At 43.0% G+C, this 26,962-nt stretch overlaps 1 protein-coding gene across 1 annotated transcript in view; it reads left to right on the top strand.

The window, feature by feature from the left end:
• The window catches only part of LOC115459056 (E3 ubiquitin-protein ligase UBR2-like), a gene marked incomplete at its 5' end in the record, with an annotated part of 96,387 nt that extends 75,061 nt beyond the window's left edge, over positions 1–21,326 (top strand). The window contains 8 exons of the mRNA XM_030188919.1: positions 555–690; positions 6,730–6,820; positions 7,028–7,158; positions 12,313–12,418; positions 14,914–14,970; positions 18,566–18,643; positions 19,244–19,414; positions 21,320–21,326. Of these exons, the coding sequence (XP_030044779.1) occupies positions 555–690; positions 6,730–6,820; positions 7,028–7,158; positions 12,313–12,418; positions 14,914–14,970; positions 18,566–18,643; positions 19,244–19,414; positions 21,320–21,326 (777 nt within the window). The remainder of the gene's footprint in view (positions 1–554; positions 691–6,729; positions 6,821–7,027; positions 7,159–12,312; positions 12,419–14,913; positions 14,971–18,565; positions 18,644–19,243; positions 19,415–21,319) is intronic.
• Between the last annotated feature and the right edge of the window lie 5,636 nt (positions 21,327–26,962).

Here is a 26,962-nt window from a genome sequence, read left to right as displayed (position 1 = left end):
ATGTGGCCTAATTCTCCATACAGTGCTTAAAATTGTGTGTGGAAATGTGGGCACGTAACAAGCTAATTAGCGCTTATAGTTGGACGCTAATAATTATCGGCGCACATTGGCATTAAAATTTATGCACGCATTTTTAGCCATTAAGATCCAAAAAGGGGGTATGGCCATGGGAGACGCATGGGTGGATTGGGGATGATCCTGTAATTTATGCATAGTTTTATAGAATAAGGGAGATCCACGCGTAATTTAGCCGCGAGGGTTTGCACCAGGTCTTACTTGGTGTGAATCGTTGTGCCTAAAATTGGGCACAGATCCCAGCACCAAACGTCATTCTGTAAACAGCACCCAAACTCTGTGTGTTGTTTATAGGATAGCGCTTAACGTGAAGTTTTATCAATGCCGATTGTTCATCACCGTATATAGAATTTTGGCCATGATGACTAAGTTTGTGAAGGTAATGTCAGTTATGATGCTAAATTCCCTTCAGTCATAGTCTCCTATTACATCTGTACTTCAATAATTTTATTCAAATTCCTGTTTCATATGTTGCCTAGGTGAGCTTGGAGCTGGCATTCCCCAGTATGCAGTGCCAGGATTTTTCAGGAACTAGTCTTGCTACAGGAGATCTTCATCTCTTCCATCTTGTCACCATGGCACAAGTTGTACAAATCTTGTTAACCTCATCAGCAGGTAACGGAGTACCTCTCTCAAAATTTAGTTGTCTCTCCCTTTATATGAAAAGCAGTGTGTCACTCCAAGAATGTAATGTTAATGTAGTCAAACAAAATATATTTTATATCCTTTAGAAGGCAAAGGGAACTGGCTTACCATAATTGTCACGTCCTGGATGCAAGAAAAGTCATGTTTCTTTGTGTAGAATGAACACAGGAATTCTGCTGCTGAAATCATGGTATAATTCCTCATTTTAAAGTGCTGACAGTAGGAAATGCAAGGTGACCCATCTGAAGAGACATCACAGACAGTGGTAGCCTATTGATATCACATGATTCTCAGGGGATGGAGGGAAAGAGTGCACTTTGTTTCATAACATCCATGTCCGTCTCAATAACATAAGTACATAAGTAATGCCACACTGGGAAAAGACCAAGGGTCCATCGAGCCCAGCATCCTGTCCCTGACAGCAGCCAATCCAGGCCAAGGGCACCTGGCAAGCTTCCCAGACGTACAAACATTCTATACATGTTATTCCTGGAATTGTGGATTTTTTCCAAGTCCATTTAGTAGCGGTTTATGGAATTGTCCTTTAGGAAACCGTCTAACCCCTTTTTAAACTCTGCCAAGCTAACTGCCTTCACCACGTTCTCCGGCAACGAATTCCAGAGTTTAATTATGCGTTGGATGAAGAAAATGTTTCTCCGATTTGTTTTACATTTACTACACTGTAGTTTCATCGCATGCCCCCTAGTCCTAGTATTTTTTGAAAGCGTGAACAGACGCTTCACATCCACCTGTTCCACTCCACTCATTATTTTATATACCTCTATCATGTCTCCCCTCAGCCATCTCTTCTCCAAGCTGAAAAGCCCTAGCCTCCTTAGTCTTTCTTCATAACAAACAGACTATGGACTTTTCCTCCAGGAACTTGTCCAAACCTTTTTTAAATGCAGATAGGCTAACCGCTGTTACAACGTCCTCCAGAGCTTAACTATTCAGTGAGTGAAAAAAAAATTTCCTCCTATTTGTTTTATACTGACGTATTATATCTCAGAATGCTACAGCAAGACTTATAGAAGGTTGCAAGCGATGTGACCACATCACACCATTTTTGCAAAAACTTCACTGGCTACCAGTACAATACAGGCTAAATTTAAAACTGTCTGATCTTCAAGGCCCTTAAAGGAAATGGTTCCAAACACCTGAAGAATAGGATATCCTCTTCACTAAGGTCCTCTCAAGGACTGTCATTAACCACACCCTCTCCAAAAGACATTGCAAAATAATATATTATGATGTTTACTCCCACGTGATAATCAATTTACTTAGGGCTGGTCACCACAGAAGACCAGCCCTAAGATAAGTAAATTGATTATCACGTGGGAGTAAACATCATAATATATGTGATATTTAAAAGTACGAAGATTATCACAGGGCGAGGAGTCATATTATTAATAAACTTGGAGCATTGTCTAAGCTTCCCTCGGCAACTAATGGAAACTGAATGGGAATAGAGACTTTTCCTACTACCTTTTAGGATTTGGGAAAGAACAGTAGAGTAGACCTAGGAGGGGGGGTAGTAGGGGGGGAAGTCCATTTGGAGTTATATTAGCCCTTTTCCAGTCTGTTACAGACATCTTCCGGGGAGAGGTAGGAGGGCCATCAGAACACAGGCCCCCTGGCTCTCTCGCGGAGGGGAGTAAGTTCCCACATTTTTTTTTTGTTTGATTTTAATTCAATGATTTCGATTGTGAATGTAAAGCTGACACCTGAAAGTGGTTATATTTCGGGGGTTAATGCATTTGAACATATGATGCCAATTGGTAGAAGGGAAGAGATGGGGAGGAAAGTGTTGTTGAAAAATTGCTGTTAATAGATCCTGTTGAATAAATGTTAGCTATTAGTACATAAAAAGGGGGGGGGGGGGATAAAGTTAAAAGATTAATGGAGATGAGTAATATCGCACAATTACCGTACTTAATGTGTGTTGATTGACTGTAGTGATATTTACATTATGTAAACACCATTTTTGTGCTTCATTAATAAAAACTGTTGAAACCTTAAAAGTACGAAGATTAGAAGATTAGATACCCAGACAACGAGGTAGGGAGGGTGACGGTGACGGTGCAGTGATGTGAGGTGCAGCATATTTCCATAAGACAAGCCACACGGAGTAATATGCAAGAAATGAGCACCAACATCAATATTTAGACACATTAGAAGTTTCACAGCAAGTTATAAAAAAAAGACAAAATACGGTTTCTTTATACCAAATACAAAAAGTAAGCCGAAACCAGAAAGAATAGATACCCCAGGAAGAGAAAAGTACTATATTGAGTTAAAATTTAATGCCAAGAAGTGCAGAAACCCAAAAGAGAGATACCGAATAAGAGGGGAGAGTTTAGTAAGCTCAACTCAGGAGAGAGACCTTGGGGTGTTGGTGTCGGAGGATATGAAGGTGAAGAAACAATGTGACAAGGCGACGGTCGTGGCCAGAAGGATACTAGGCTGCATAGAGAGGGGTATAACCAGCAGATGAAAGGAGGTGTTGATACCCCTCTCTACAAGTCGTTGGTGAGGTCCCACTTGGAGTATTGAATTCAGTTTTGGAGGCTGTATCTTGCGAAAGATGTAAAAAGACTGGAAGTGGTGCAAATAAAGCTACAAAAATGGTATGGGATTTGTGTTGCAAACTGTACAAGGAGAGAGAGACTTGCCGACCTGAACATGTATACCTTAGAGGAAAGGAGAAACAGGTGACATGATACAGACGTTCAAATATTTGAAAGGTATTAATCCGCAAATGAACCTTTTCCGGAGACGGGAGGGCAGTAGAACTAGAGGACATGAATTGAGGTTGAAGGGGGGCAGACTCAGGAGTAATGTCAGGAAGTATTTTTTCATGGAGAGGGTGGTGGATATGTGGAATGCCCTCCCGTGGGAGGTGATGGAGATGAAAATGGTAATGGAATTCAAACATACGTGGGATAAACACAAAGGAATCCTATTTAGAAGGAATGGATCTATGGAATGTTAGCGGACATTGGGTGGCAACGCCAGTAATTGGGAAGCAAAACCAGTTCTGGGCACACTTCTACGGTCTACGCCCTGGTCATAACTGAATAGATATGAAAAGTTCAAGAACAGTGCTGGGCAGACTTTTACAGCCTGTGCTGAGAAAGGCAAGGAAAAATCACACTTGGGTATACATTTAAAGTATCACATACCATATAAAATGAGTTTATCTTGGGCAGACTGGATGGACTGAACACGTCTTTATCTGCCGTCATTTACTATGTTATTATATGTAACTTTGTATTATATCTCCGGTATTTGAATTTCAGTGCTGTTAAATGTGTATAGTTTTTATATTGTTTCATGGTAGTTCTATTATTAGATTTCAATTTACTGTTTTCAGGTTTACCTCATTTATTGTATTTATGGTCTTGGTTATTTTATTATTGTTATTCTGTTAACAAAATTGTAAGTTTCATGTTAAACTGTACCTGAGATACACTGCATTGGGTGAATCTCTTCATAAAGGCAGTTAATAAATCCCAATAAATAAATATCTCAAATTCTTTCAATCACAGTTCCATGTAGCACAAGTTCCAAAAGTTGCAAGCCTCACAGGAGTGCTTTACAGATTCTCAAAATGTTTATTCAAAAAACATCAATAGTAGCACTGACAAAACTAACTGGATTTCAGATCCCAATCTCAGAATCTGCCCTGGAACATAAAAACTCACAAAATGATGCTATTAATTTTAAAAACAAATATTAAAACTTTTAATTAAATTCTAGCTTTTACAGGCATCCAGTGAGTTTTAGCCAAATACAGTGTTATAATAATAATTTGCTCAATCATTTGTGAAATGAACAGTACCATCCTTGAATTCTTCCACCTCTGTGGAGGACTGAATTCACCACTGTGGAGGACTATATCCTTAAACAGCCTCACCCCTCTTCCCTGTGCCCCTTTACTTGGGATACCACAATCTGTACATGAAATGAGATTGAAGGGGGGCAGACTCAAGAAAAATGTTAGGAAGTATTTTTTCACGGAGAGAGTAGTGGATGCTTGGAATGCTCTCCCGCGGGTGGTGGTGGAAATGAAAACGGTAACGGAATTCAAACATGCGTGGGATAAGCATAAAGGAATCCTGTGCAGAAGGAGTGGATCCTCAGGAGCTTAGTCAAGATCGGGAGGCGGGGCTGGTGGTTGTGAGGCGGGGATAGTGCTGGGCAGACTTATACGGTCTGTGCCAGAGCCGGTGGTGGGAGGCGCAGGGGTAGTGCTTGGCAGACTTATACGGTCTGTGCCAGAGCCGGTGGTGGGAGGCGGGGCTGGTGGTTGGGAGGCGGGGATAGTGCTGGGCAGACTTATACGGTCTGTGCCAGAGCCGGTGGTGGGAGGCGGGGATAGTGCTGGGCAGACTTATACGGTCTGTGCCAGAGCCGGTGGTGGGAGGCGGGGCTGGTGATTGGGAGGCGGGGATAGTGCTGGGCAGACTTATACGGTCTGTGCCAGAGCCGGTGGTTGGGAGGTGAGGATAGTGCTGGGCAGACTTATATGGTCTGTGCCAGAGCCGGTGGTTGGGAGGCGGGGATAGTGCTGGGCAGACTTATACGGTCTGTGCCAGAGCCGGTGGTGGGAGGCACAGGGGTAGTGCTTGGCAGACTTATACGGTCTGTGCCGGTGGTGGGAGGCGGGGCTGGTGTTTGGGAGGCGGGGATAGTGCTGGGCAGACTTATACGGTCTGCGCCAGAGCCGGTGGTGGGAGGCGGGGATAGTGCTGGGCAGACTTATACGGTCTGTGCCAGAGCCGGTGGTGGGAGGCGGGGCTAGTGATTGGGAGGCGGGGATAGTGCTGGGCAGACTTATACGGTCTGTGCCAGAGCCGGTGGTTGGGAGGTGAGGATAGTGCTGGGCAGACTTATATGGTCTGTGCCAGAGCCGGTGGTTGGGAGGTGAGGATAGTGCTGGGCAGACTTATATGGTCTGTGCCAGAGCCGGTGGTTGGGAGGTAGGGCTGGTGGTTGGGAGGTGAGGATAGTGCTGGGCAGACTTATATGGTCTGTGCCAGAGCCGGTGGTTGTGAGGCGGGGATAGTGCTGGGCAGACTTATACGGTCTGTGCCAGAGCCGGTGGTGGGAGGCGGGGATAGTGCTGGGCAGACTTATACGGTCTGTGCCAGAGCCGGTGGTTGGGAGGCGGGGATAGTGCTGGGCAGACTTATACGGTCTGTGCCAGAGCCGGTGGTGGGAGGCGGGGATAGTGCTGGGCAGACTTATACGGTCTGTGCCAGAGCCGGTGGTGGGAGGTGGAGATAGTGCTGGGCAGACTTATACGGTCTGTGCCAGAGCCGGTGGTGGGTGGCAGGGATAGTGCTGGGCAGACTTATACGGTCTGTGCCAGAGCCGGTGGTGGGAGGCGGGGATAGTGCTGGGCAGACTTATACGGTCTGTGCCAGAGCCGGTGGTGGGAGGCGGGGATAGTGCTGGGCAGACTTATACGGTCTGTGCCCTGAAGAGGACAGGTACAAATCAAAGTAGGGTATACACAAAAATTAGCACATATGAGTTATCTTGTTGGGCAGACTGGATGGACCGTGCAGGTCTTTTTCTGCCGTCATCTACTATGTTACATCACAAAGGTATATAGTCCAATAATTCACTAACTTCTTCTCCAGTCATCGATATGTGACATTTTTTCTTTTCTTTTGAAACACTTCATTTTTCCAAGAACCAGGCATTAATGCAGCACTTGCCGCCATCATTTATTAAGCTTTGTCGGACCACACCCTGAGGCAGCATTTGCAAAATGTGCTGCATGTTGGTGGTGGCAGCGTTCGTGTCCTGCAATATTTGACAGATAAATGATAAAATATATAATTTAAAGTGATTTTACCTTCAAACACATTAAGAAAAAATAGAAATATGTTTTCATTTAGCTTTGATTAAATTTTATGTTTTTACATTTTAACTGTATATGCATGAAGTGAGCGATAAAAGAGAAAATGTAATGAATTTTTTATTTTTTCACCATTTTAGAAGAGAATGGCATGGATCAGGAAAATACCAATGAAGAAGAAGAGCTAGCAGTGCTTTCTATTTATAAACATTTATATCAGTGCACAGGAAGGTAAGATACAAATACCACTGCTTAAAATAACAAAATCTTTCCTGTTAAATCAATCGAGAGTCTAAAATGCTATTTTGGTTGTAATATGTTGTATTAACTTTTATTTTTTATAGGCAGCCTGAAAACTTTGCATACAAAAAAAACAAACGTTTATTCAAAATTTTAGATTATAAAATTATTTTTATCACATTCTCCATTTATTTTCAGTGCCTTAAAAGAAGTGTCTTCTGGCTGGCATCTGTGCAAGAGTATAAAAGCTGGAATTCTGCCCTTCTTAAGGTGCTGTTCCTTGTTTTACCATTATTTAAATGGTGTCCCAGCCCCCCAAGAACTTCAAGGTAAAATTCTCTTTTCAAAATGGGCCTTGCTAAAATGTGTCACAGCTTCATATGACAGCTCGTGTAGCAGGTACTGTAAGGTGTGTTGTGATGATTTCTGTGGTGACTGGGAGCTGGGTTCACAAAGGAAGCCCAGTACACAACAATCTGATACAGGAGCATATCCATGGGAGAGGGCCTGGGAGGCACAGGCCCCTCCAGTTTTGTCTCGTTCCCCCTCCAATGCTGCATAACCTGCCGCTGTTAGCTCCAAGAGGAGGCAAAAGCAGCAAGAGATGCAGACTGCGATCTGCCATCCTACCAACTCCTCCTCCATTCTGGCTTCTCTCACAGACCCCTCTCTTTCCAACCCTCCTCCTCTGACTACCTTGTGCTTCCTTCTAAGGTTGCCTGCAGCAGTAGTCACCTTTGGTGCCTTGGCGCCTTCCGTCTGCTAATACGCCTTGCCCACATGGAGACAGGATGTGGCATCAGAGAAGAAAAGTTACTGTGCATTGATGAAATACTATTATAGTTCTTCTATGATCAGTGATTCTTAGATTCTTATGGTTCCTTCTTTTTTTCCCTAGAAGGCTTAATGTTTTTCTGAAGGAGCGAAATAAGTGCTTAGGCATGGTTTGTTATAACAATCTAAGAGAGTCAATATACAGTAAAGTTTTATATCATCTCATAGAAATCAAACAAAATAAAACATGGAAAAGAAAATAAGATGATACCTTTTTTTATTGGACATAACTTAATACATTTCTTGATTAGCTTTCGAAGGTTGCCCTTCTTCGTCAGATCGGAAATAAGCAAATGTGCTAGATGACAGTGTATATAAGTGAAAACATTCAAGCATTACTATGACAGTCTGACAGGGTGGGAGGATGGGGGTGGGTCGGAGGTATGCATGGGGACATCAAAGCATATCATTGATATTCTAACAGGATGGGTGTGGATAGGTGAGTGGTGGGGTGATCAACAGAGACATACAGCTTTATGGTTTATAATGGGCTAGGAACCCCAGATCCTTGTTAAGTCCTTTCTGTTGGGTATTAAAATATTCAATCATTCTGACATAAGACCTTTGAAGTCAGAATGATTGAATATTTTAACACCCAACAGATGGGTTCCTAGCCCATTATAAACCATAAAGCTGTATGTCTCTGTTGATCACCCCACCCCTCACCTATCCACACCCATCCTGTTAGAATATCAATGATATGCTTTGATGTCCCCATGCATACCTCCTACCCACCCCCATCCTCCCACCCTGTCAGACTGTCATAGTAATGCTTGAATGTTTTCACTTATATACACTGTCAGCTAGCACATTTGCTTATTTCCGATCTGACGAAGAAGGGCAACCTTCGAAAGCTAATCAAGAAATGTATTAAGTTATGTCCAATAAAAAAGGTATCATCTTATTTTCTTTTCCATGTTTTATTTTGTTTGATTTCTATTGATAACCTCAAGAGTGGACTAACACGGCTACCACACTCCTCTACTTATCATCTCATAGAAATGTTTTCCAATGTACTTGATATTTGTTTTCAGAAACGTAGTAATACAGCAATCTCTCAACATGCAGAAGAGCTGCGGTCCTGCCGTTTTTATTCTTTCCAACCCAGTGAAAGTTGGAAAGAGTTGCATAGAAGGGGTGAAAAATATCTGTCCATCTGTAGACAAAATAACTCTCCAAAAGTTTAACAGAATGAGATTAAACTTGTTTTGGAGCAAAAACTGGTGAAAAGATGCATCAAATTTGAAAATGGGACAGATCAGATTGGGGTTTCAAAACTAAAAAGCTCCCTCTCCCAAAATATGGCCCGATCTATTTCTATGGGAAAAGCAGTTCTAACTTCTCCAATATGAAAACTAAGTTAAAATGAGACACGACAGTTAAGAAAAGTTTCCTTTCATTTTATCTCTCCCTGTTCTGCACTTTCCCATCCCTGAATTGCCCACACACCCCAAAACTATCCTCCTTGGGAACTCCTCCAGCACCCCTTAAATTACCCACCCCACCCCTAAAACTATTGGGAAGTCTAAGTAGCATGAGTAGTCATAGTAACATAGTAGCATAGTAGATGACAGCAGACAAAGACCTGCATGGTCCATCCAGTCTGCCCAACAAGATAACTCATATGTGCTACTTTTTGTGTATACCTTACCTTGATTTGTATCTGACTTTTTCAGGGCACAGACCGTATAAGTCTGCCCAGCACTAGCCCCGCCTCCCAACCACCAGCCCCGTGATTTGTATCTGTCATTTTCAGGGCACAGACCGTATAAGTCTGCCCAGCACTAGCCCCGCCTCCCAATCACCAGCCCCTTGATTTGTATCTGTTTTTTTCAGGGCACAGACCGTATAAGTCTGCCCAGCACTAGCCCCGCCTCCCAATCACCAGCCCCTTGATTTGTATCTGTCTTTTTCAGGGCACAGACCGTATAAGTCTGCCCAGCACTAACCCCGCCTCCCAACCACCAGCCCTGCCTCTGCCATCTAATCTCCGCTAAGCTCCTGAGGATCCTGAGTGATTTTATAAGATGGACACATAATTTTAAGCAGTAGAGTACATAACCCATATTGGTGGTGATAGTCATTTATGCACATTTTTAGCCTCATACACATATAAATTATGTTTTATAAAATACTATCTAGAGCAGCCTATGGCCGGCAGGTGGCCCAACAATGAATTTTATGTGACCCGCAAGCATATCTACCCTTTCCCTTCTGGTGCCGTGGGACTGAAGAACAATACCTAGCCCAGCTTGCTTAGTACCAGAACTTCTGCGCAGAAAGGGAAAGGGGCTTTGGTACCACATGCATGAAGGCTCTGCTGGTCCTGACCCCTCTGATACGTATGGAATGTGTCAGAGGAAGCGGGGCCAGCAGGATCTTCGCGCATGTGGTACCAAGGCTCAAATGCAAAGTTAATTACTGGTACTGAATGATTTGAGTCAGGTATTTTCTTCAGTCTCACAGTACCAGAGGAGAGATCTGCTTGCAGTGAGTGAAGGGAAAGAGAGACAAGGGGTAATGTTGGCATTGGGGGAGGAGGGAAGATAGTGAGGGGAACTGCGGCATGTGGATAGTGGGGCAAGGAAGAGAGAGGGGAACAGCAGCACATGGATACTGGGATAAGGAAGAGAGAGTGAACTTCGGCACATGGCTAGTAGGGCAAGGAAGAGAGAGGTGAACGGCAGCACATGGATAGTGGAGCAAGGAAGAGAGAGAGGAACTGCGGTACATGGAGCAAGGAAGAGAGAAGTGAACAGTGGCACATGAATAGTGGGGCAAGGAAGAGAGAGGTGAACGGCAGCACATGGATAGTGGAGTAAGGAAGAGAGAAGTGAACAGTGGCACATGAATAGTGGGGCAAGGAAGAGAGAGAGGAACTGCGGCACATGGATAGTGGGGCAAGGAAGAGAGAGGTGAACGACAGCACATGGATAGTGGGGCAAGGATGAGAGAGGGGAACTGCGGCACGTGGATAGTGGGGTAAGGAAGAGAGAGGGGAACTGCGGCACGTGGATAGTGGGGTAAGGAAGAGAGAGGGGAACTGCGGCACGTGGATAGTGGGGTAAGGAAGAGAGAGGGGAACTGCGGCACGTGGATAGTGGGACAAGGAAGAGAGAGGGGAACTGCGGCACGTGGAGAGAGGGGAACCACAGCACATGGATTGTGAGGCAGCTGGATGGAGGGGGGTAGGAAGGAGAGAGATGCAGGAGACCATTGTGAGGGAAGGAGTGAGAGAGTTTTTCCAGACCATGGGTGTGGGGAAGGGAGATAGGGAAGATGAGAAATGAAGGAGACCATATGTATATGAAAGAATTTCATATGGGGGAGATTTTATGTGTAAGGAGAGAATTTTGTAGGGAGGAAGGCAAGGAAATTTTATGTGTGTGGTCCCCTAGGAATAGTGCTGACATTCATGTGGTCTTCCGTATAAAAAGATTACTCCTCCCTTGATCTAGACCAAAAGTACAATAATTTGCATGTCACACTGACAAAGCTTGGTGTAGACACTTAACACCAGCTCTAGGGCTGATGTAGATATCTGTGCGTGCCATTTAATGCCAGTATTTTATAAAGACCTGCCTTTATAAAATAGACCTTACATACCTGTCTTAAAATGCATTAACTCGGCAACTACCTTATAAAATTACCTCCATAGGTCCTAGATTTTTGTAATGACCAGGGAAATCCAAAATGGTTGGTGAGCGGAGAAGGTAGAAGTGTGCAGCAGGAGGAATGTGGTGGTCTGGGGGAAGAAGCCAGTGGCAGTTACAAAATTCTGCTAGAAGTTTAGAAAAGGATTTGAAAGGTATACAATAGGGGAAATGATGGTTTCATGCATTACTGAACCTTCTGGAATGTTTGGAATTTATTTTATTTTCAAATAAGCTACATCTTGTTTTGAGAGTATACAACAAAGCAGTTCACAATATGCTAAGTATTTTAAAAAAGTAAAATTCTGTACTGCGTCTGGTAGGATTTCCTAGAGTAGCAAAGAAACCTGCCACTGCCTTTCTAGTACATACCAATCATAATAGTAGTCAGGGGCTTGGAGGTAAGTGAGAGAGCGAGGGTAGGGAATTGAAATGATTTAGACCAGGCCAGAAAGATAGTACATTAGCTAATTCTAGCTTGCCTATGTCAAATTTTGATATGCCTTTTGTTTGTTGTCTCTTTGGTCCAGCAGTTTTCCTTCTGTTCCTTTGGGCTTCAGGCCCAATCAGAAACTGTCTATGCAGGTAGTGTCACTATGGGCTGTTGCACATGCATTCGAGTTATGACCAATAGGTCTCACAATAGAGCATTGGCTAGGATTTCCTCCATGCCATGGAATGACTGTGAATCCTGCCTCTACAGTATCTCCAGCCTTCTCAGCCGGAGGAACAAATGTATTTGGGCTGGGAATCAAACTTAGGTCTTCTGCAGAGCACTGCAAACTACTTGGTGTTGAAATAATAGGCTAGCCCAACATTTTTATTTGTATTTTGGCCTATTTCAATCGATTAATTATTGAACATGATAAACAAAAAGTGTTACATTTTTAACTCCTGTTTCAATCACATAGATGTTGGTGGCTTTTTGTGCATTAGTATTCTACTAACTGAACATAAGAATCTTATAATTTCCTTCTATTTTTTCTGTATTTTCAGTAAATGGACCCAACCAGTTTGAACATTTATGTAGCTACCTTTGTCTACCAACGAATCTTGCATTCCTTTTTCAAGAAAATAGCAAAATGGCTGCTTTAATTGAAAGGTAAAGGTGGTGCGTGTTTTTAAAAGCAATATGTACAAATATAATATTGAAACATGTAATGCTTTATATATGGTATTGACATTCCATTCCATTACTTAGCCTATCTCTTTCAAACAGAGATAAAGTAAAAGTTCTAAAAATACTAGTAAAAAAGGCCCATTTCTGAAAGAAATGAAACGAGCGCTAGCAAGGTTTTCCTCGGAGTGTGTATGTTTGAAACAGTGTGTGTGAGAGTGACTGTGTGAGCAAGAGAGAGTGAATGTGCGAGTGTGTGTGTGTGTGACAGAGAGAGAGTGAGACTGGGTGTGAGTGTGTCTGTGTGAGAGAGAGAGAGTGTGTGTGTGAGATTGAGAGTGTGTGCCAGGGGCGCCCCCACCCTCCCTCCCAGTTCCAGGGTTGCCCCCTTCCCTCCCTCTGAGTTCCCTCCGAGTTCCAGGGTCATCACCTCCCTCCCTCCGAGTTTCAGGGTCCCCCCCTCCGTCCGAGTTTCAGGGTCCCTCTCTCCGAGTTTCAGGCTCCCTCCTCCCAGTTGTCCCCCCTCCCTCCCAGTTGTCCCCCCTCCCTCCCAGTTCCAGGGTCTTCGGCCCTCCCTTCCTCCCTCCCTTCCAGTTCCAGGCCCCCTCCCTACGAAGTTTAAAGGTCATCTTTACTTACCTTGTTGGGGTTACAGCGGCCGCCAGCAGCGGTAAAAGGCGTGCAGGCTCGGCCCTTCTCTCTCTCTCAGCTGTGGTCCCGCCTTCATTTCCTGTTTCCGCAAGGGCGGGACCACAGCTGAGAGAGAGAAAAGGGCCGAGGCTGCACACGTTTTACCGCTGCTGCCATCGTAACCCTGACTTGGTAAGTGAAGATGACTTTTAAACATCAGAGGGAGAGGGCCTGGAACTGGATGGGAGGGAGGGAGGAAGGGAGGGAGGGACGACGACACCCTCATGTTTGTGACGTTGCTTTGCCTGGCAACTATGCTGCATCCCCTTCCCTCTCAGTGTTCAGCCCTCGACATCATAACATTATGACGCGAGGGCAGGACAGTGAGACAGATGGTTACAGGCACAAGGACCCTACGAACCCTTCAGTGCCACGGGAGTCAGCTTCAGAACATTGGAGTTGGAAATTATTATATAGGATAAGGTGAGTTAAAGGAGCTGATTTGGGAGCTAACTTAATCTTAAGATGACTCTCTACTGCTGCAGCTTCAGTCCAGCGGTGATCATTATGTTTTGCTTGGCTCACTAGGGAAAGACAACACTAATGTATCATTTTCTTCTGTTACACAAATGGATGTTTTCTGCAGTAAAGAGACCTCAGCAAGATAACTTGGTTCCTGATCAGTTGGGTATTATTGTCCAGCCAGGTGATGTGACTGAAAATTACTTTATTACAATTTGTATAGCCCACTACGTCCATAAACAGGTTCAGTGCAGATTGTGGTAAAGACAAAAAGCATATCAGAATATGAGAGAGGGTTTTTGAGATATGGAGTAAGCTGGTGGACAAGTGTTAGGAGTGCTTCTGAACAGCTAGCATGTCCTTCGTGAATGTGGTCCTGCAGTGGTTAAGAGGAAAGGGAATGCACAGGCCTATCCCTTAGATCCTGTGTCTCTCCCTTCAGAGTCAGTTGATAACTTTGTCATTTGGTCTCCAGGAATCTCAGGGGGTCTTTTATGAAGGTGAGTTAGCATTTTTAGCTGAAGCAGTATGGCTATTCTTATGTAAAATTGTGGACTTTTATAAGTAAACGAGATAATGGCTTTTTTTAAAATTTGTTTTTGTTTCCATTATACAGACTTTATTATAGTTCCTACTGTTTCCGGTACAAGTTGATAGGGAATGTAATTTTAAAAAAATATGATAGAGAGTGGCACAAATGCAGATAATTTTCATTGCAGGCAAGCAGAGTTAAATCCAGAAATGGAGTAGGTCTTTGGTATTGCAGCAGGAAGAAGTGAGGGCTGACTTGATGGACTTTGTGGTCTTTCTGCACCACCATCCTGAATTTCAGTGCTGGACTGTTTAGAACTGTCCACTACCTTCATTGTTTAAAAAAAAGGAATTACAGCACCTGCAATAGGCTGTATTTTCTGAACCTAGACAAAGTAGGATTTCAGAAATGGCAGAGAACTGTCCTTGCCAAAGCTTTCTTACCCACTCGTCCTTCCCTCTTCGCCAGTTGTTAACTTGATGGGGAAGAAGCTTTGACTTTTCAAGTAGCTTTTATAGACACTGTAAGAAGGAGACTCCCAAGTCTCATTCAATTGTGGTACCTACCAGCTGATTTAAAAGTGCATCTAGGACAGAATCCTAATGAGAGACTGTATTTTGGATACTAAGAAAAACAGGAACAAAAGTGTCAGGCAGGGGTGACCAGACTCCAGAACAGTTTTGATCAGTAGTAAAAAGAGAATTATCATTCTGCTATCAATCAACAGGGCTTTAATTGTATTATTTGATTTGGTTGATACTTGGTGTGCATTAATGTCATTTCTTTTCTCTTAAAGCTGGTGCAGTAACAAAGAGATATTCAGATACCTGAGAGGTGAAAGGTCATCTGTAAGGTATGCTGTTTTCGTATACATGGATTTTATGCAGCACTGTGGTGTTAGGGGTACAGCAGATATGGGTATTGGCTAATGCATTGTTGTGTCCTTTGATAACTCCCTTGATAACAGATATGAGTCTGCCTAAAAAAAAAAGTTGTCAAGCATTTATTTAGAGAAAAAAAAGATTTCACCATGTTTTACCTGATTTCAAAGTTTTTACTTTTCACTGTCATGTAGTAGCCTTTGTAATAAAGTATATCTGGATGAACAGATTAATTACGTGGTTTTAAAACTGTGTAATACACGAGGATGAAACCCTTCTAGAAAGATAGAGCATACATACTTATTTCAACAAGCACATCGGTGTGATGTAGTGCCGTAGCGAGGGTGGCTGACACCCGGGACGGGTCACCGTTGCTCACCCCCCCCCCTCCCGGAGCGCATTCGTACTTGCATAGGGAAGCGGCGAGGGGCGATCCGTCCCAAGTGCACATCGCTGGGAGCTGCGTCGGCTCCGTTGGTTCCCTGCTGTCTCTGCCCCGGAACAGGAAGTAACCTGTTCCGGGGCAGAGGAAGCAGGGAACCAGCGAAGCCGACACCCCCCCCCCCAGCAGCGTGCACCCGGGGCGGATCGCCCCACCACCCCCCCCCCCCCCTTCCTATGCCACTGGTATGATGTAAAACCTATGATTGCTCCATGCAGAACAGAACTAAAATTTCAAAAGGCAGAAGCCTAGTTCAGTATTACTTTTTCTTGTCTCTGACATTTCAGGAGAGAGTAATTGAAACCACTCATAACAGATGCAGATTCTGTCCCAGTGAAATTCATAGGATAAGACTTTCCATGTTACCAGAACATCTTAATAAAATTACTTCCCAGGTTTATGATAGATTTTCCACATGTTGCAGCTGACTCTTCGAAGAAAAGAACAGAAAAGAGCATGGATCTGCCCCTGAGTCAGTGGCGTACCAAGGGGGGGAGGGCGGTGGGGGCTGTCCGCCCCGTGTGCCCGCCGGTGGGGGGGGGGGGGTGCCGCGCGCCTGCCGGCTCTTCGTTTTCATGCTCCCTCTGCCCCGGAACAGGTTACTTCCTGTTCCGGGGCAAAGGGAGCATGAAAACGAAGAGCCGGGGGATCGCGCTGCACACGGGGGGGGGGGGGGGGGGGGGGGAGGGGGGTGCATCGGCGCTTGAATTCCAACCTCTGTGCAATATATCGTACTCAGGGTTCCCTGTGATCTTTGGAAGTGGCTACAAAATTCTGATCCACTGTGAGAGATGGGGGAGGAGGCGGCAAGTCATTCAGAGGTTTCCTGTGGCAGCAGCACCAGCACCTTGTAATCACCCTCTCTCTCCTGAGCTTATCAGGTGGCGGGGGAAGAGAAGCAGCAGTATCTCGGTCACCTTCTTTCTACCTGGGCCTAACTAGACTGTTTGAACCAGACAGCTGTACAGTGCCCTGTACAATTCAAAAGGCTCAGTCAATCCTGTGTAACAGAAACGCAGGAGGCGGCCTGAGGCACTGCCACTGCTCTCCTGCCACCCATACCGTGCGAGAGGGATGGAGAGATAGGGTTGCTGAGCTGAAAAGGAGCTGGAAGATGATAGAGGGGTTGTTTTATAGGAGGGAGGAGTGGGCTGGTGGATAAAGATTTGGGGTGGGGAAAAGAATTGTGTGAAAGAAGAAGTAAGGGAATGGGTGCAGGGTGAATCGGGTGTGTGTATATTTGTACTATGGAAGAATGAGAGAAGGCACCTGGGATGGATAGAGAGGAAGAGGAAGGACTGACAGGACCAGAGTAGAGAGGTAAGGGGAAAAGAGTTGGAACTGCAGAAGGAACAGATCCCTCTCCAAAATTCAAGACCCTCACTTCTCATCTTCTTTTCCTTTTTTAACTAATTTATCTTCCCTCCTTCTCTAATTGTCCTTCCAGTCTTCTAATTTTCCCTACCCTCAGTCCATCCTTGCTCTTCTCTCCCCATCCCTGAGATTTCTCCTTTCTATCCTTCCCTACATCCCTCCTTGAGATCCCTCACTCATAACATTCCCAGAACACTGAAAGGCAGCATATGAAGTATCATGAAACATTAAGATAGATTGTACAGACTCGATGTAAGTTTGCAAAACTACTTTATTATATAAATGTGCTGAAGGATCTGTACCTAAGCTGCCATGGGAAATTAGGGACTATAGTAATATTTTCTCTTTGATTTAAAGGTGGCCAAGGATGGGGCAAGACGTAGGGGCTCAGGAAGTTTATTCCAGGCGTAGGGTGCAGCGAGACAGAAGGCGCGAAGTCTGGAGTTGGCAGTAGTGGAGAAGGGAACAGATAAGAAGGATTTATCCATGGAGCGGAGTGCACGGGAAGGGGTGTAGGGAAGGACGAGTGTGGAGAGATACTGGGGAGCAGCAGAGTGAGTACATTTATAGGTTAGTAGAAGAAGCTTGAACAGGATGCGAAAACGGATAGGGAGCCAGTGAAACGACTTGAGAGGGGTAGTATGAGTAAAGCGACCCTGGCAGAAGACAAGACGGGCAGCAGAGTTTTGAATCGATTGGAGATGGGAGAGGTGACTAAGTGGGAGGCCAGCAAGAAGCAGATTGCAGTAGTCTAAATGAGAGGTGACAAGGGTGTGGACGAGGGTTTTGGTAGAGTGCTCGGAAAGAAAGGGGCGGATTTTACAAATGTTGTAAAGAAATACTAAATAGTAGTAGTAGTAGTTTTCTAATGTTTTTCATGGTGCTAGTCAGAAATTCTTTTTAGCTCTTCAGCACCTCTGACCCCACAGCCATATTTAGATTACTTCCCAGTGAATGAGCTCTGATTACTTAATGTCGTGTGTGTGGGACTATAACCAGTATGGACCTATCTGATGAGAAGCAGGAGATCATTTGTGAGCATGGCTTCACCAGGGGTACAGGGAGCTTTCAGGTGAACTGCTTAAGTAGTTTATCATCAAATAACTCAACAGTCGCATTTGAAGTGAATATTAGCTTGTGCTGTTGCTCCAGATGGTACAGCTTTGTTTATGATATTCCATAGATACTTAGGCTTGGTTGTTAGTTATTTTATGTATGTATTTATTAGGATTTATTTACTGCCTTTTTGAAGGAATTCACTCAAGACGGTGTACAGTAAGAATAGATCAAACGTGAGCAATAGGCAAATACAGCAGTAAAAATATTCAAATAACAATACAAAGTATGGCATGGTATACTACTTGCAATGTCAACACAATACATAATAGAACATTTTAATTGACAGTGAAGGGTAAAGCAAAGATGGAACATATAAATAGGTAAGAGACTAAGAAGAGTTAGAAAGTAAAGTGACTGATTTAAAGAAAGTCGCACATGAGGTCAGAGATGGTTTAATATTATCTCAACTAGGATAGGAGTGGGTAAACATATAGTTATGTAGAACAGAGCACAGAATGCCAATAAAATTGTATTATTAATGTTTTTACTAGTAGTGATGGGAATGACCAAGGCGATGAAACAGGAAGTTCTCACCCCTTGTTTTTCCTCCTTGCTGATTCCTGTGGGATTGCTCGTCTTTTCCTCCCTTGGACTTGACTTGTAGTGATAACATATTGTTTTATTTGTTTTAGCTATCCAAGAGAATCTAATAAATTAATAGACCTTCCTGAAGATTACAGCTGCCTCATTAATCAAGCTTCTAATTTCTCGTAAGTTTTAGGTTAACATAACAAGTGCAAAGTAAACTTTTTTTGTATTGCAGTGATGAATCTCAGAACAGTTATGTATGTTAGGGATGGGTGACTAAAGGCTGCAAGTCAGCACAGCTAGAAAATATTCATTTGGCGGCAGTCAGTTCACCACTGGCGTTTTGTTATGCCCAGATATTCAGTGCTGGGTCATGTCTGGCTTTCTGTTATCTGGCGCTCCATGTAAGAGAGAGGAAGTTGATATCCAAGTGGCGGCACACAGAACTCTGGGCCCAGGCATCTTTACTATAACGTTAGGATGGCAGGCCGGTGGAGCAGGTTTCAGGAGGGAGGAAAAATGCTGCGTGGGTTGGGGGGGGGGGGGGGGGTCCGGTCACAAGCACCTCTCAAAATATAGGCCCACTGGTTTTGAACCCAGTTAAATTCCAGTATGAGGATTTCAACAAACATCTTCAGCACATCATTTAAATCAAACTGGAATAAAAGGAATCTTTCACTGGTTCTGTTGTTTGGGAAATGCTTTTATGGTAATCCTGCATAAACCATTATCCTTTTTTTTTCTACATGTTGACCTTCTTTTATTTTGTTTCCACCCTCAAGATGCCCGAAATCAGGAGGTGATAAAAGCAGAGCACCAACACTCTGCCTGGTCTGCGGGTCCATGCTTTGCTCTCAGAGTTACTGCTGCCAGACAGAGGTGGAAGGTGAAGATGTTGGTGCATGCACTGCTCATACCTACACTTGCGGCTCTGGGGTGAGCGTCTTCCTCAGGTTAGGACCCTTTATTTTTTTTTTAATTTCCTTGTTTCTTCCTTTGTAAGACTTCATCTATCTATTGGGATCCTGTAGATTAATAACAGCATGCAACATTTTAAAGAATTGCTGTTATTCCTGCTCTGTTGCTGACTGGAGATGCCACTAGTGCAGGGTTTCCATACCCAGTCCTCAGGACACACCCAGCCAGTTTTGTTTTTTGTTTTTTTCTCCAGGATATCCACAACATTTAGTGGAGGCAGTTCATGCAGATCTACTGCATATTCGTTCTGGATGTCTTGACCACCTGACTGGCTGGGTGTGTCCCCTGGACTGGGTTGGGAATGCAGAAATCAAAGCTACATCTCCCTCTGAGCACACGACAGTTATAAACTGGAGACTGCCACCCTCTCCTCGAGTTCAGTATATCATGTTGCATGTATAAACCAGGAGCTAAAATCTAAAGACTTCAGATCAGTAGACAATACATGTTTCACAATTTCTTACATTGGTATACGTGAGACTAATAATGGAAATCAGTAAAGGGCCGTTGATAGATCAGCGTTGGAATCTCATTAGGTCCTTCAGAGGACGTATTCGTGGGCCATTTCCCAGCCCTTCCCAACCTGCAGATAGTGTTGCTTCCTTACAGATCTTAAAAGGTCTTAAGTGTGACAGTGTTAATATTATGTCTAAAATTAATTAAGCAAACATTGTCCAGGTTGTTTTTTTATGCTCTCTCACAAGGACTTGCATCTCATTTACTGGGATCATTCACAGATCTCTCTGAATTTTATTGTTAAGAACTCTAGGACTAAGGAGGCTAGGGCTTTTCAGCTTGGAGAAGAGACGGCTGAGGGGAGACATGATAGAGGTATATAAAAAAATGAGTGGAGTGGAGCAGGTGGATGTGAAGTCCAAAAATACTAGGACTAGGGGGCATGCGATGAAACTACAGTGTAGTAAATTTAAAACAAATCGGAGAAAATATTTCTTCACCCAACACGTAATTAAACTCTGGAATTCGTTGCCGGAGAGCGTGGTGAAGGCGGTTAGCTTGGCAGAGTTTAAAAAGGGGTTAGATAGTTTCCTAAAGGACAAGTTCATAAACCGATGCTAAATGGACTTGGGAAAAATCCACAATTCCAGGAATAACATAACATGTATAGAATGTTTGTACATTTGGGAAGCTCGCCAGGTGCCCTTGGCCTGGATTGGCCGCTGTCGTGGACAGGATGCTGGGCTCGATGGACCCTTGGTCTTTTCCCAGTGTGGCATTACAGGGTGGTGAACGCTTGGAATGCCCTCCCGCGGGAGGTGGTGGAGATGAAAACGGTAACGAAATTCAAACATGCGTGGGACAGGCATAAAGGAATCCTGTGCAGAAGGAATGGATCCACAGAAGCTTAGCTGAAATTGGGTGGCGGGGGGAAGAGGGGTTGGTGGTTGAGAGGCTAGGATGGGGGAGGGCAGACTTATACGGGGTCTGTACCGGAGCCGGTGATGGGAGGCGGGACTGATGGTTGGGAGGCGGGAAATACTGCTGGACAGACTTATACGGTCTGTGCCCTGAAAAAGACAGGTACAAATCAAGGTAAGGTATACACATATGAGTTTATCGTGGGCAGACTAGATGGACCGTGCAGGTCTTTTTCTGCCGTCATCTACTATGTTACTTATGTACAAAAATTTAAATTTCGAGTCTGCTAGGGACACTGAAAGTACCTGTATGTAATAGCCAAAAGAAGACATTTCTGTTCTAGAAAGCACTTTTGCTATGTTGTCAGGGCTCTTGTGTATGTTTTTCAGGCAGCATGGGACATTTCAAGGCTTTCATATACTAGTTTCATTTCTTTCTCTTTGGGCTGGTAAAGCACCAGCTAGTTAGCTGGATGCCATTTCACTTTTTTTTTTTTTTTTCAGGGGTTGAGCAGTTGAGAGTTGTTTTGGTTGTTTATTTTGTTTTGGGGAGGCATGAGTTCTTTTATTAGATTAGCAATTATTTATTTATTTTATTGCTGCATTTGTATCCCATATTTTCCCACCTCTTTGCAGGCTCAATGTGGCTTACATTATGCCGTAATAGCGATCGCCATTGTCAGAATGAGAAATACAGAGTATTATTGCATTTAAAGTACCGAAAATATAATATAAATTAGAAATGAATAGATATACAATTCATTTCAGGTATTTGAGAACAAGGATAGTGTAAACATTCAATAACGTCAATGAGATTAAAGTAAACAAAAAAAAGAGTGCAATGTTGACTTGTTATACTACTACTTTCTACTTAACATTTCTAGAGCGCTACTAGCGTTACGCAGCGCTGTACAATTTAACAAAGAGAGACAGTCCCTGCTCAAAGAGCTTACAATCTAATAGACAAGTGAACGGTCGGTCCGATAGGGGCAGTCAAATTGGGGCAGTCTGGATTCACTGAACGGTAAGGGTTAGGTGCCTATCGCAGCATTGAAGAGGTGGGCTTTAAGCAAAGACTTGAAGACGGGCAGGGAGGGTAAAGTTGTGATGTCGGTTCATTTAAGAAGGGTCCAAATGATAAGTCTCTTTGAACAGGCTCGTCTTTAATAATTTCCGGAAGGTTGCCAAATCGTGCATTGCTTATGATTGTAAAATGTCCATTGAATATTATAGTTTTCATGAATACAAGTATATATACCTAATTTGTATTGTCAGACAGTAGAGGAGTGTGGTAGCCGTGTTAGTCCACTCTTAAGGTTATCAATAGAAATCAAACAAAATAAAACATGGAAAAGAAAATAAGATGATACCTTTTTTATTGGACATAACTTAATACATTTCTTGATTAGCTTTCGAAGGTTGCCCTTCTTCGTCAGATCGGAAATAAGCAAATGTGCTAGCTGACAGTGTATATAAGTGAAAACATTCAAGCATTACTATGACAGTAAAATAGATACCATTGGAGATTCTACATGGAATGTTGCTACTATTGAGATTCTGTTGCTACTATTGGAGATTCTACATGGAATGTTGCTATTCCACTAGCAACATTCCATGTAGAAGGCTGCGCAGGCTTCTGTTTCTGTGAGTCTGACGTCCTGCACATACGTGCAGGACGTCAGACTCACAGAAGCAGAAGCCTGCGCGGCCACATTGGTGATCTACAAGGGCCGACTTCTACATGGAATGTTGCTAGTGGAATAGCAACATTCCATGTAGAATGTATAGAAATCAAACAAAATAAAACATGGAAAAGAAAATAAGATGATACCTTTTTTATTGGACATAACTTAATACATTTCTTGATTAGCTTTCGAAGGTTGCCCTTCTTCCTCAGATCGGAAATAAGCAAATGTGCTAGCTGACAGTGTATATAAGTGAAAACATTCAAGCATTACTATGACAGTAAAATAGATACCATTGGAGATTCTACATGGAATGTTGCTACTATTGGACATTCTACATGGAATGTTGCTATTCCACTATGTAGAAGGCTGCGCAGGCTTCTGTTTCTGTGAGTCTGACGTCCTGCACGTACGTGCAGGACGTCAGACTCACAGAAGCAGAAGCCTGCGCGGCCACATTGGTGATCTACAAGGGCCGACTTCTACATGGAATGTTGCTAGTGGAACAATGGGGTGTACATGTAAAAATTGAAAAAGTTGAACAAGCAATAAGTTGAATGAGCAACTGTTTATTGATTGAACCACTTCGGATGGTAAAATTTTATTTGTTTCAAAGATAGTGGTATCGTCCCATTATTTATTTAAGCTAGTGGAATATCAACATTCCATGTAGAATCTTAAGTAGAGGAGTGTGGTAGCCGTGTTAGTCCACTCTTAAGGTTATCCAATAGAAATCAAACCAAATAAAACATGGAAAAGAAAATAAGATGATACCTTTTTTATTGGACATAACTTAATACATTTCTTGATTAGCTTTCGAAGGTTTCCGATCTGACGAAGAAGGGCAACCTTCGAAAGCTAATCAAGAAATGTATTAAGTTATGTCCAATAAAAAAGGTATCATCTTATTTTCTTTTCCATGTTTTATTTTGTTTGATTTCTATAGATTCTACATGGAATGTTGCTATTCCACTAGCAACATTCCATGTAGAAGTCGGCCCTTGTAGATCAGCAATGTGGCCGCGCAGGCTTCTGCTTCTGTGAGTCTGACGTCCTGCACGTACGTGCAGGACGTCAGACTCACAGAAACAGAAGCCTGCGCAGCCTTCTACATGGAATGTTGCTAGTGGAATAGCAACATTCCATGTAGAATCTCCAATAGTAGCAACATTCCATGTAGAATCTCCAATGGTATCTATTTTACTGTCATAGTAATGCTTGAATGTTTTCACTTATATACACTGTCAGCTAGCACATTTGCTTATTTCCGATCTGACGAAGAAGGGCAACCTTCGAAAGCTAATCAAGAAATGTATTAAGTTATGTCCAATAAAAAAGGTATCATCTTATTTTCTTTTCCATGTTTTATTTTGTTTGATTTCTATTGTCAGACAAAATTTATTTTACCCTGGCTGGGTGAATCTCATTTAAGTATTATTTATTGTAATTAAGTAATAAATGTTCTACATGTTCTCATTCCAGTATAAAGACTCATCATCAAACTGCAGATTTTGATAAATATTATAGACTCAACAAGCACCATAATTTATTTCTTTATCTGTGCATATAGAGTTCGTGAATGCCAGGTGCTGTTTTTAGCTGGAAAAACAAAAGGTTGCTTTTATGCTCCACCTTATCTGGATGACTATGGTGAGACAGACCAAGGACTGCGGTAAGTAATTTCATAAGATGCTCCACTTTCTTGCGATAGAACAACTTGGCCCTATTAGTTGTAAAGAATCGATTGGTTATGTAACTCTGTAATTCTGTTGTCTGAAACTGAAGGGGATAATTATATGAACATTTCCTGGGTGTAAAACCCAGTTTTATGTAAGTAAAAGACTGTTTGTAGAATTACCTCATGGGATACGCATAGATTATACATGGCCCACGTGTGGTGGTGATTTGGGATGGGCTGTGGGTAGAGTTAGGAAGTACATGTAATTGAGCCATGTAAAGACCTTCTATCTTTCTGGAAGTTGCTAAAAACTTACCTCTTCAATCAAGCTTACACAAATAACCTGAATTAAATAATAAGTCCATGTGCACCACTAGACCAATCCAAGAATTCAGAACCGGAATGCACTCCCCTATTATTCCCTTAACATACTCCTTTTTTACCCACCTCCACACAATCTATTACATCCTTCTTCTTAACCCTCCCCTACATCTTCCCTATAATAACTACGTTATTATAATAACTATATGTCAATTTGTTATCCTGTTTTACTTTGTAAGCCATATTGAACTATTCTATATCATTTTGTTAACCCGTTTTACTACCGTGTTTCCCCGAAAATAAGACAGTGTCTTATATTAATTTTTGCTCCCAAAGATGCACTAGGTCTTATTTTCAGGGGATGTCTTATTTTCGGCGAAACACGGTATAAGCCATACCCAAATGCACCACACTAGAGAACCAAACGATTACACATACAAAAAAAAATCCCAACGATGGCCCCTGATAGAGGAAAAGAATGCGTTGCTTTGTGTTATAGACGTCCGGCTCTCACAAGGACACAAAAAAACAAACAACCTCCCCTAATAAACCACAACACAGTACCATATCGCCATCACTACCACCACACTAATGGGAACTGGGCTGGGTGGCTAGTTGCCAAATAGTGAGCTTCTGGTGGGAGAGAGTGGGTACCCATCGGGGCCAAACAAAAACTTTGCTAGGTCTTACTTTCGGGGGAGGCCTTATATTTAGCAATTCAGCAAAACCTCTACTAGGTCTTATTTTCTGGGAAACAGGGTATGTAAGCCGCATTGAGCCTGCTATTGAGTGGGATAGTGCGGGGTACAAATGTTACAAATAATAATAAAATAATAATATTAACCCCCTTCTCCAAGCAGCGATAAATATACATAGCTGCCTTCTAGCTACAATTTCAGCTACTTTACCCCAGTATTTTATAGAGACACAGGCACCTACAGTTTCCTCTGAAAGCATGATTTCAAAGTGGTCAGTAACATGAGAGCTTTGATAAGGATCATCATACAGCATACTGATTCAATCATTATATGGCCTTGCTCCATTTTCAGTTCTGTGCATATAGACTAGAAAGAAGTGACTCCTCATAGTGCACTGTAGGTCGTGGGTTGAAGATATAACATAAGCACTTGCATTCTTGCCAGCTCAGTCTCCTCCCCCTCCCCCCCTCCCTAATAAAAATTAAAAACGCACATAGGTAACAAAAGAAGATGGTAAAATAAGCCTTAAAAGGGGTTGATGCTACTTTACAAAATTACAGTACAATTGTGCAGAATCCGATAACTGTGCATCCCCCCACTTAGACTAGGTCTGTCATTATCTGTTGTTGCCCAGTGATACCCCTAAGACCCATTGTTCCCAGAAATGCACCTGCAGACCATACACAGAAATGCTGGAATCAATGTTCAGCCAGACACATTGGTAAGAAATTGAACAGTTCCTTAGAAAAAGGTTATCCACTAAACTGTAAAGGTTACAGCTACTAAACAATGATCAAGAAAAAGGAACAGGGATTACATTAAGCATTGTCACATTAAGATTTATTTCAAATAAACAGTGTCCAAGGAAGCTCCACAGGATCCCAGGATACATTTATCCTGCGTACATCTAGTAGCGCTTTAGAAATGATTTGTAGTAGTATTTAAAATCCGCCCTTATCCAGGGCAGAGAACAATAAAACATACATAGGTCTGCCAGGCTGTGCTCCTCTGTCAGAAATGAGATCGCTGGTAAATTCCGGGCTGTCTGTAAACCACAGAACCAGTCCAAATGCAAGGTGCTGGTAACATTGCGTAACCTTGAAACATTCGTAGGACATTGCAATCTTATAACTTTCTTGCAAAAAGGCAGGAACTGCTTTCATTTACACTGAGATTAGTTTAATCTCTTCAGCCCAAGCTGACAAAAAGGAGAATCTTCCAGCTGCCAGAAATTGCAAAACACTGCAGAAGTCAGGAGATTTTCTATTATAACATACTAAAATAGTAGATGATGGCAGATAAAGATCTGTATGGTCCATCTAGCCTGCCCAATGTAACTAATGAGTTTATAAGAGAAGAGAGTTCTCACTGGGGAAGAGACCGGTTCAAGGGGAGAACAAGGCACATCCAAATCCCCTGTTTCCTCACATATAGAGTGGAGGAGTGGCCTAGTGGTTAGAGTGGTGGACTTTGGTCCTGAGGAACTGAGTTCGATTCCCACTTCAGGCACAGGCAGCTCCTTGTGACTCTGGCCAAGTCACTTAACCCTCCATTGCCCCATGTAAGCCGCATTGAGCCTGCCATGAGTGGGAAAGCGCAGGGTACAAATGTAATAAAAAAAAAAATAAATATAGCATACAGTTCTTCAGATCTAGTCAGATCTAGTAACCTCTGTTGGATACCTTGCAGCTGTTAGTCTGACACCAGACTCCACTGCCATGTTCTAGCATCTGCCCAGTTAGTAATGACCTACCCATAATGAGAA

The sequence above is a fragment of the Microcaecilia unicolor genome, unplaced genomic scaffold, assembly GCF_901765095.1.
Source record: "Microcaecilia unicolor unplaced genomic scaffold, aMicUni1.1, whole genome shotgun sequence".
Taxonomy (NCBI): Eukaryota; Metazoa; Chordata; class Amphibia; order Gymnophiona; family Siphonopidae; genus Microcaecilia; species Microcaecilia unicolor.
This window is presented reverse-complemented; position numbering and strand designations above follow the sequence as displayed.